Source organism: Haliotis rufescens, unplaced genomic scaffold, assembly GCF_023055435.1.
Source record: "Haliotis rufescens isolate VD_foot unplaced genomic scaffold, xgHalRufe1.0.p SCAF_176, whole genome shotgun sequence".
Taxonomy (NCBI): domain Eukaryota; kingdom Metazoa; phylum Mollusca; class Gastropoda; order Lepetellida; family Haliotidae; genus Haliotis; species Haliotis rufescens.
The window spans coordinates 133,493-145,133 of NW_025963864.1; the positions used below are offsets into that span (position 1 = coordinate 133,493).

General features: G+C 44.1%; 1 protein-coding gene across 1 annotated transcript; it reads left to right on the plus strand.

Annotated features, from left to right (window-relative positions):
* Window positions 1-261: 261 nt before the first annotated feature.
* Window positions 262-11,204, plus strand: LOC124117636 (ankyrin repeat and KH domain-containing protein 1-like). Its single transcript, XM_046479613.2, has 3 exons — window positions 262-1,319; window positions 9,669-9,740; window positions 10,260-11,204. The coding sequence occupies exons 1-3, from the start codon at window positions 440-442 to the stop codon at window positions 11,060-11,062; spliced, it is 1,755 nt and encodes a 584-aa protein (XP_046335569.2). The 5' UTR covers window positions 262-439; the 3' UTR covers window positions 11,063-11,204.
* The last annotated feature ends 437 nt before the right edge of the window (window positions 11,205-11,641 follow it).

The window sequence follows — 11,641 nt, forward strand, 5'->3', positions numbered from 1 at the left end:
ATAGAGGCCTGGGTGTCTGCTACGGGTGGATCAAAGGTATATGTTGTACATTGGACATATAGACCTTGGTGTCGGGGATGGGCAATAAGTAAGTTCCGCAGCGTGAAACAAAGAGAGGTAATTTACGCACATTATTAATGTTAAGGGTTTGGATCGAGATTAGTTAAAGTAAACAAGAAATCTAATATTTTTCAAGTTACTTCAATAGTAATATTACTCTCAACACGAGGCTATTGTGGCAACATACTTGGTATGTAACACAATACCCTGATGAGGGTACCTGCCTTATTTGTGTCTGTGGTGCCACATGAACGCACAGGAATTTTCTGTCAGAGCATTCCTGAGTTGGCTTTTTGTCAAACACTTCAGGCTAAGTGCGATGTTGATCCAGCACCAAGTCAGTCTTCTCGTAACTGCGGCGAGCTAAACATATCTCTGCATGATGGAACTAACAAGTGTTGTATTCATCAGTTTTGTGTTCTTGTGTGGTGTCAGAGACGCCCATGCTGATACCAATTTGACCGACTTGACTGGACAAGTGAGAGTCCTGACCGCAAGTATCCAAGCATGGAAAGGAAGAGTTGATAATATTAAGACTGGTATGAAAAACCACTTTAGGACGTGGGAGTCATCACTGAAAAATCAACTGACTGACACGTTCATTCCTGCCCTGATAAATCCTCTAGTGGAACAAGCGATTACCGGCATCCTGAAGGAGTATAACATTAGGAATATTATGAGCGGACATATTCTTGATGTAGTTAACAGACTGAGAGTCAGTGTACAATACACAAAAACACAACTTCAGGCAGTAACACAACAGTTCAGACGTGTAGAAAAGGAAAGAGACAGTTACAAAGAAAGTCTTGAAAAACTTCGTAGCGAGGTGAACACTGACATTCACAGTTTACAGCTGCAGCTGAATGAGACGAAAGCTGGTCTTCGTGATGCAAAGATGGTGAACACTGTTCTTAGGGAGGACCTAATGACACTGAATACAAGCTGTGTGAGGAGAGAAGAGATAGAAGCGCGCACCCATGATGATCAATCATACAGGGAGGGCTTGCAGGAAATGCAGCAAAAGTTAAAAACTGACATTCAGAGTTTAAACATTCAACTAAATCAGACCATTGATGACCTACATGATTCAAATCAAGTAATCACTGGTCTTACAGAGGACATTGTGACACTGAATACAAGCTGTGTGATGAGAGAAGATATTAAACAGGTCAATGTTACTGACAGGTCGCTGACTACATCGTCGTTGTCGCAGGTGTCATTCACAACATCGCCCCCTTCGTTTTCTGGTGTTGCAGGAGGTGAGACTTTTAGCAGTAATTTCTCATATGTCTTCTTCGGCCTTTAACTTGTGTCTAAACTTTATGTGTTATAAATGTGTAAAACAATAAAATACACTGACACATAACAGTGTAATCCTACATAAAACTGTCTCAGAAAACTGAGATGTCCATGAATGAGTCCATGCAAAAGATGCATGAAATATATTATTTCCTTTGAAAAAAGCAGAAAACATTGAACATATTGGCTAAACACTGACTTCCGCCAGTTTCAAGAATGACAATAACTCTTAGGCGTTCATTACAATGTAGACCGCCTCCCTGGTCTAGTGGTAGAGCGTCCGTCCGGAGAGCGGAAGATCCGGGTTTCGATCCCCGGCCGCGTCATACCAAAAGACGTTAACATATGGTACTTGTTGTTACCCTGTCTGGCGCTCGGCATTAAGGAGTTAAAACAAGGACTGGTCGGCTCGGAGTCAGTATACTGTGTCTGTGTGGGGTATTCATGTTAAACTGTGGCATGGTATCTCAGTGGGCTAGCACTATAAATCGGCATCAGTCCGGTCTAGTACAAGCAGCCACACACACACACACACACACACACACACACACACGTGCATGCACGTCGCTATGTAAGTGCAATAATCTTGGACGCGATGTTAAACCCAATTTCACCTCACCTCATTACATTGTAGACGACGCATTCCTACTCTGATCAGAGATATTGCAGTGCAGCAAGCGTAGAGAGCTTTCCAGCTCACGTGCACGGAGGAATGTTTGTGTGAAAAGTTTCGTGTGTGTTGAGGCGTTAGGGTTTCGTTCCGAAACCGTTTAGCGTCTGTCTCTGGCAGTCTTTTTTTCAAAGCACATCGTCCTTCTGATCATAATATCAATGTGCCAAGATCCTATTTCCTTTGGAGAGTTTTCAAAGACGGGACAACCAATACCCGGGTACATAGGTTAACGTCGGTATGAATACTCCCACCAATATTCATTACAATATAGAAAAGAGTGCATGACTCAGGTAAAAACTAGAAAAGATGCGCGTCTCTTAAATAAGTTTTTAGTAACACGACATTTATACAGGGTGAAAATATACAGGAGCGTTCTAATCCTGCTTCATTTATACGCAAACTCTAAACTAGGCTAACTATACTACTCAAAAACAGTTAGGGAACACTGATATGTTTGCACTTAAAATAAAAAAGGAACAGAAGACGAAGACATGTGTAGTAAATCAATAATAATCGAGTATACAGTAAAAAGAATCATGAACAATCCATTACATTTCATAACGTGAGTGTGAGTGAGTTGGTTTTAACGCCGCTTTTAACAGTATTCCAGTTATATCACGGCGTGTCAGCTTCTTATGGGAGGAAAGCCCGAAGTGATGCAGGTCTTAGACGTTTACCACTTCGGTAAAACCCACGAGCACGGTATGATGCTGACAAACCTAGAAACATAATCGGGGCGACCCGGGATTCGAACCCACGGTTTCTGGCGTGCCCAAGGGACGCAACTCTGCACAGCGAATCTCGGCGCCTTAGACGACTGGGCCGCCCGTGCCCTCGAAAGAATCATGAACAACCCACTACATTTCATAACGTGAACAAGCGTTGATGTCAATAATGTCACTGGGGTCAAAATTGGAAATCCAGGCAAAGAGAGAAAAGTCAGTAACGAGTGTGTCCGCCCCTAGCAGCCACACATGCAACACAACGACGCCTCATGGATGTCACTAATGTCTATAGTGTGTTCTGTGGGATAGCATGCCACTCCAAACTCAGCCATTGAGGAAGCTGGCGCAAATCTTGAGGTGGAGGGTGGCTCTCTCTAACACGTCTCGTTAACAGATTCCATACGTGTTCAATGGGTGCCATATCAGGAGAATATGCTGGCCATTCCATGCGAGTAACATTGTTTTGTCCCTGAAAGTCAGTGACTATGCGTGCACGATGAGGTCCAGCATTGTCATCCTGGAAAACCGCCTGCGGGCCTATTCGATGAAGACAAGGAATCACCATTGGTATCAGAATCTCATCCCTGTAGCGAACAGCATTCAAATTCCCGTTAATGACGTACAGATTGGTTCTGTGATGAGATGAGAAGGCGGCCCACACCATGACACTACCACCCCCAAAACGATTGTGCTCACGGACGTTGACGTCAGCAAAACGATCCCCACGCCGTCTGTAGACAAGAACACAACCGTCATAATGTTTCAGTGAGAACCGAGATTCGTCAGAAAAAAGAACTGCTGAAAACTGTTTTCTTGTCCACTGCCGGTGTTGCCGTGCCCATGCGTCTCTGACTGCTCTGTGACGAGGAAGAAGAAGCGGTCTAACGGCTTGACGTCGGGGCCTGATGTTTCTTTCCCTCATACGGTTTCTTGTGGTTTGGTCACTGACATTTGTTCCTGTAGCAGCCCTCAGTTGCCTTCGAAGATGGTTTTCTGTGACTGTTCTTGACCCCGACACTGTACACCGACAGATGCTTCACATGTACTTGACCCCAACACTGTACACCCACAGACGCTTCACATGTACTTGACCCCAACACTGTACACCGACAGATACTTCACATGTACTTGACCCCAACACTGTACATCCACAGACGCTTCACATGTACTTGACCCCAACACTGTACATTGACAGATGCTTCACGTGTACTTGACCCCACCACTGTACACCGACAGACGCTCCACATGTACTTGACCCCACCACTGTACACCGACAGACGCTTCACATGTACTTGACCCCAACACTGTACACCGACAGACACTTCACATGTACTTGACCCAAACACTGTATACCGACAGACGCTTCACATGTACTTGACCCAACACTGTACACCGACAGACGCTTCACATGTACTTGACCCAACACTGTACACAGACAGACGCTGCACATGTACTTGACCCCAACACTGTATACCGACAGACGCTTCACATGTACTTGACCCCAACACTGTACACCGACAGACGCTTCACATGTACTTGACCCCAACACTGTACACCGGCAGACGCTTCACATGTACTTGACCTCAACACTGTACACCGACAGATGCTTCACATGTACTTGACCCCAACACTGTACACGGACAGACGCTTCACATGTACTTGACCCCAACACTGTATACCGACAGACGCTTCACATGTACTTAACCCAACACTGTACACCGACAGACGCTTCACATGTACTTGACCCAACAATGTACACCGACAGACGCTGCACATGTACTTGACCCCAACACTGTACACCGACAGACGCTTCACCTGTACTTGACCCCAACACTGTACACCGACAGATGCTTCACATGTACTTGACCCCAACACTGTACACGGACAGACGCTTCACATGTACTTGACCCCAACACTGTATACCGACAGACGCTTCACATGTACTTAACCCAACACTGTACACCGACAGACGCTTCACATGTACTTGACCCAACAATGTACACCGACAGACGCTGCACATGTACTTGACCCCAACACTGTACACCGACAGACGCTTCACCTGTACTTGACCCCAACACTGTACACCGACAGACGCTTCACATGTACTTGACCTCAACACTGTACACCGACAGACGCTTCACATGTACTTGACCCAAACACAGTACATCCACAGACGCTTCACATGTACTTGACCCCAACACTGTACACCGACAGACGCTTCACATGTACTTGACCCCAACACTGTACACCGACAGACGCTTCACATGTACTTGACCCCAACACTGTACACCGACAGACGCTTCACATGTACTTGACCCCAACACTGTACACCGAAAGATGCTTCACATGTACTTGACCCCAACACTGTACACCGACAGACGCTTCACATGTACTTGACCCCAACACTGTACACCGACAGACGTTTTACATGTACTTGACCCCAACACAGCACATCGAGACGCTTCACATGTACTTGACCCCAACACTGTACACCGACAGACGCTTCACATGTACTTGACCCCAACACTGTACATCGACAGACGCTTCACATGTACTTGACCCAAACACAGTACATCGACAGACGCTTCACATGTACTTGACCCCAACACTGTACACCGACAGACGCTTCACATGTACTTGACCCCAACACTGTACACCGACAGACGCTTCACATGTACTTGACCCCAACACTGTACACCGACAGACGCTTCACATGTACTTAACCCCAACACTGTACACCGACAGACGCTTCACATGTACTTGACCCCAACACTGTACACCGAAAGATGCTTCACATGTACTTGATCCCAACACTGCACACCGACAGACGCTTCATATCATCGGCATCCACGACTTCTTCAGCCCACAACCCCCTAACCCCATTTACATGGTCATTCCAATGATTTAAATAAATGTGGATTCAGAATAAGGATAATGATTTTGAGAGCAAACTTGCCACAGTTCTGAGTCCCGTTTCAAAACAATTGTTTGCCTGATAAGTCGGAAGAAGAATGTTTACAGTACAGCACTGTCTCTAGGTTTCTAACGCTCTACAGAAATATATATTCTGATCATGGACACAGGAGTTATAGCTGTTATATCACAGACGCCGAAGGTTCCAGCGCAGAATAACTACACAAGATGAAACATTGCCACATTTCTGAGTTCCATTTAAAAAATAACTCGTCTGCCTGATTGAATTGCCAGAACCGCATTGTCAAGGGGTTTCTAACGCTCTGTAGACATAGATCAATATTCTGTTAACTGGTATACAGCAGGTATAGATACAGTTCCGTACACCTGTATAGCCAGCTGGCTTACCCACTAAGAGACCAAGCAGAATAATATTGACTCTTTTAGGAGAGTCCTGTTAAATAACATTTAGTCCCGTAAATATAATTATATTATTTATACAAAAGGACAGACAGACAAGAAAAAAAAAAAAATTTCCAATTCATTCCCGTCTCCGACACCTTTTTAAATTGATGAATAGGTTCGGTTGACCCAGTCGTTTTAGGCGGCGCAGTTCGCCGTGCAGAGATCGCCGAATTCCACCCAGCACCATACCATACTTCGGATGTTCCTCCCACATCAAGCTGACTCACCGTGGTGTTAAAAGCGGCGCGAAATAATAGTCATTCAGGATATGCTTTTTGAAAATCCTTTATCGATAAATTATAAACATCATATTTCCCAATAATGTTTGGATGATGTTTATATGCTTACTACATCAAACTTCAGATAGCCAACGAGTCTTTAACCCACAGATTTAGCTCCTACTTAACGGACTTAAGCATGCACATGTGTTATTGCTGTGACTGAGTTAAATACCTGGGCACATTCATCTACACTCAAATAACATGTTAAGGACAGATTTTGAATATAAGCAATACGAAAGGTAACAGCGACAAGGCAACACTTCATCACTATGTCAGCGGCCAAAATTGTTTTACACATTCAACATTCAAAATGGTGGCTACCGTCGCGATAGCTTCGGTGCTGTGTTTGCTTGTGATAAGGTTAAGTAACTGGTCAGTTGTTATCGGTAATTTTCCGATCAAAACAAAAATATGAGTTCATGGTCTGATGATTTTTAATGAACAAAAATGGTGTCTCAGGGCAATGGCATATTGCTGAGTGCGGCGTTAAACAACAAACAAAACAAACAATCTTACAGTCAATAGATTGAGTCGTTACGTTACAGTCAATAGATCGAGTCGTTACGTTACATTCAATAGATCGAGTCGTTACAGTCAATAGGTGGAGTCGTTACGTTACAGTCAATAGATCGAGTCGTTACGTTACAGTCAATAGATCGAGTCGTTACAGTCAATAGGTGGAGTCGTTACGTTACAGTCAATAGATCGAGTCGTTACGTTACAGTCAATAGATCGAGTCGTTACAGTCAATAGGTGGAGTCGTTACGTTACAGTCAATAGATCGAGTCGTTACGTTACAGTCAATAGATCAAGTCGTTACAGTCAATAGATGGAGTCTATATAGCGACGTGCATGCACGTACTATTCCGAACTGATGCCGATTTATAGTGCCAGCTCACTGAGATACCATGCCGCAGTTTAACATGAATACCCCACTCAGACACAACATACTGACTTCGAGGTGACCAGTCCTTGTTTTAGCCGAGAGCGACAGACAGGGTAACAACAAGTACCATCTTTTAACGTTTTTTGGTATGACGCGGCCCGGGATCGAACCCCGGACCTTCCGCTCTCCGGGCTGACGCTCTACCACTAGACCACGGAGTCGGTCGGTCGTGAGCGACAGGGATGGTGGAATACAATATGCGTGTTTACTAGTATGGTAAAAGCCAATGGCCTTTTAATATCTCACACGTCTATCTGGAAAAAGAATTAGGTAAAGAAACTTGCATCTGAGCATTCTCAAAGACGTTGAAAGAAGGTACTTGTTGTTACCTTGCCTGCTGTTAATTTATCTTAAAACGTCATTTTATCACACTGTTGAGTTTTAGTTAAGAAATATAGTTTGCTCTACCCCCGTGTGTGGTGTAATTAAGCAAAGTGTTACTGAACTATTATAGTTAAAGCATGAGGACGCTTGCGTTGCTTTGACGTTATAATACTTAAGGGCAAAACTACATTGTACTAAACAACACATGTGGCTAGAGCAAACTTTATTAATTTTCTTAGATGCAGAATTATTATCCTAACTTAGTACTCCAACTTCTAAATGCCTATCAAAGAAAATATGATTGTAAGTTTCATCCTCAGAACTATTAACAATTATTTACAACTGAGACTGAAGACTATATGATATTATTCTAAATCTATTCAGTTAAGTGTCGGTTGCGTTTTTTCGCTCGCATTTTTCAAAACGTTGTTCTGCATCATAGAATGGCAGAAATATACCCCCGCTACAGACGGGGCCGAATGTATCAGCGTCATTATTTGTACACTCAGGTTTGTTCTTCGAAAACGGGAAATATTATGTGAAACAAATGTATTTTGCAGGGCACAACATTGTTTTTAAGGATGGCGAAGAAATGTAGAATGTATAAGGGCAAATGTTCATTATTTTATGACTAATTTAGAACGGACGTTAAATGCGAAAACAATTTGGCGCATGTCACACGGGCAATCGGCATTTCAAACTTATCACTTTGTAGAGCCACGTGTTTTTTCCCTTCTTTACACAACCAAACATCGTATCGAACATCTTGTAGTGTAGTAAGCTGATCTGTGATGAATGTACTGCCGCCACCGCTCGGAATGTGTTGCAAAGAGTTTTCCTGACACTGAATTTCCACTGTGTTGCACACGCGCTTAGTCAAGTAGACCTGTTGCTCTTTTACATTCATTGTATATCATCATAAAAATGTCATCACTGAAATATTATTCTGTGGCATGTCGTATTTCGACGTTTGTAATACTGTATAGCCCGAGACATCAAACGATGTAAAATTCACCAGTTTCAGAATCTAGTTAAGAGAATGTTTGGGGAATAAAACATCAAGCATAGTCACTTGGAACAACAAATAATTTACGATAGGTCGCAGCATTTAGTAGCCTGTTACCATCAAATGGCAAAGGAAATAAGGACACAGAGAAACCATCAAGACAGTTGTCGATTTGACATGTAACAATTGTGTAAAATGTCCATTGTCCACAGACAAGAAATATGTTTTCCTCTAGAATTACACTGGTGGGCGTCATATCCTGGTCAAAATACATATAACGATGTGCACTGATTCTCACTGACAACAAAACCCTGAGTATAATTTAAATACACAGGAATAATATAGAAGGAAATGAAAATTAGAAAACAATGTTCAGTATTTGACCTGTATGTACCATGTTGGTTTGCTATTCACAGAATTGATGCTAAAATGTAGATATAACGCACCAACTTGAGGGGCCAATTCATTGTCACAACAATTCCACCCAAAGTTAAGGCACTCAGATAAAATACTAATCATTTAATAATTGGGAACACTATGTATTTAGCTCGCCAAGTCTCGCTAAATACAATGTTTATTCCTAATGCAGGATATTTACCATCCCGAAACACATTCACGTGATAACCTCTATCTATTATTATCCTGATAACTTGAAACAAGTTAATTGCTTTGCCAGTACCAACATAAGTCTCAATTCAACAAGCGTGTACAAACGCGCGGCTCAGATGAACAGCAATCTCAACGTTTGTGTTGTATATTTATGATAGTCGTTTGAGTGATTTGTTAGTCGCTAGACTACCTTATATGTTTAGTAATGTTTTACCTCTACTTAGATTAACGTATTTAAAATTGTATTAGATCTAGCTCTAATCAGTAAAAAATTCAAATACATACAATTTGTCAAATGGCCATATCGTGTATGTATAATGCTTGTGTGGTTTGTATTGTTTTCTGAACAACATGTTCTGTGTTTCAGCCTCGAGTGATCCGAGTCGGACCGAGGGCACAACAGTGACGACCACAAGGACCACTGGGGACAACTCAGCAGGTAGAAAGCCCACACTTTAATCCCTCCACAATTAACAAGCTGGGGTATAGACCCGTGCGGGTTCTGACTTGCTTCATGCATGTCATCGTATACCAGTGTCGATCGGTGCTCATGTTGTCAGCCACTGGACTGTCTGTCTTTATCCGACTCCGCCATCTTGTTGCTGGACTACTGCAAACAAACAGACTGACATACTCCAATGCCATATCTTATTAGATCTAGCTAATATTTCCAAACAGCAACGTTACTGACAGTATCATCTTATAAAGCTCAGTTCATCAAACGTTAACACTATCCAGCCATACACAGAATAATGTTACAACAACTGGATGTGACAGAAAGATTTTAAACATTGACGACGTAATCCTTGATTACATGAACCAGCTGATCCTTGTATTGTCAGCCATGGTGGAAGTGGTTGATGACGTACCGTGTCACGTATCACTACGTTGAGGTGTGAACCATGTAGATGTATGACGAAGATGTCTGGAAGTGTACAGAGTTTAATTTGTGTTACAGCGACTCCATCACCAGCAGACTGCAGGGACCTCTCTGTCGCCAGCAGGAGGGGGAACCTGGAGGAGGTGAAGCGGCTCCTGTCGCGGGGCATCGACGTCAACTGTAGGCGGGGAAAGTGGAGCTGGACACCGGTGATGCCGGCAGCACGGTGGGGACACAGCAACGTGGTGAAGCTCCTGGTGAGTAAAGGGGCCGATGTGTCACTGGTGGACAAGGACGGTGACAACATCCTTCGCCTCGCCTGTATGGGAGGGCACTTGGAGACGGTGGAGTTTGTGCTGTCTCTGAACGTGGTGGACATCAACAGTAGAGGAGGGGGGAGCAGGACACCGGTGATGACGGCAGCAGAGTGGCGACACAGAGACGTGGTGGAGCTCCTGGTGAGTAAAGGGGCCGATGTGTCACTGGTGGACGTGAACGGTGACAACATCCTTCACTGGGCCTGTTGGGCAGGACACTTGGCGACAGTGAAGTTTGTGCTATCACTGAACGTGGTGGACATCAACAGTAGAGGAGGGGGGAGCAGGACACCGGTGATGAGGGCAGCACTGAGGCGACACAGAGACGTGGTGGAGCTCCTGGTGAGTAAAGGGGCCGATGTGTCACTGGTGGACGAGGACGGTGACAACACCCTTCACCTGGCCTGTTATAGAGGACATTTGGAGACGGTGAAGTTTGTGCTGTCACTGAACGTGGTGGACATCGACGCCAGGAACAACTCGGGGCGGACAGCGGCCGACGTGGCGAGACGCAGGGGACATACGCCAGTGTTGGATCTGCTCGTGTCCCACGGCGCTCAGTGACGTCTGTGTCGTGTTTGTGTAGACGGTGGAGAAGGACGCTGACAGTGACGTGGTGTGCCGTTCACGTCGTCGTGTGTAAATATGTCTTCATTTACGTAAAACTGTTTGTTGTTTTTGGAGATGAATAAAACTTGTAAAAACTATTTCAGACATTTTGTCATTTGTTGTGTTTGGAACTTCGCATCATCAGGTAAGAAAATTGTTAACTAAGTGTAAATAGAGATGATGTGTGAATTGTATGTAAGCACCCCACCTCGTGATATACTCATGCATGTCGCTATAAATGTCTGTGTTAGTTTTACGTCATAAGTATGTAATTAATCGTGAAACACAAAAAAACTGTTTGTTTACATCTCGCCGACTCGGTGACCTCAGACCGAGGCGAGGTTCGCCCAGCTGACGTGGCGCCAAATGTACAATGACAGTGACGTCACACTGTCGATGACGTCACGGCATTCCGGCTTAGGTCTAAACACCAAAGCTGCCGGCTGTTTTCTCTGCTAAATACGAAATCGGTAATTCACAGGGCGGCACAATGCTGGCTTCAGGACATATGCAAGTACAACACAGGCCTCATCT

Bases quoted from the DNA above. Each gene is read 5' to 3' on its own strand.
- LOC124117636 (XM_046479613.2), top strand. From the start codon at position 440: ATGATGGAACTAACAAGTGTTGTATTCATCAGTTTTGTGTTCTTGTGT. The intron at 1,320-9,668 runs GTGAGACTTTTA...TCTGTGTTTCAG, and splicing joins GTTTTCTGGTGTTGCAGGAG to CCTCGAGTGATCCGAGTCGG. The intron at 9,741-10,259 runs GTAGAAAGCCCA...TTTGTGTTACAG, and splicing joins CACTGGGGACAACTCAGCAG to CGACTCCATCACCAGCAGAC.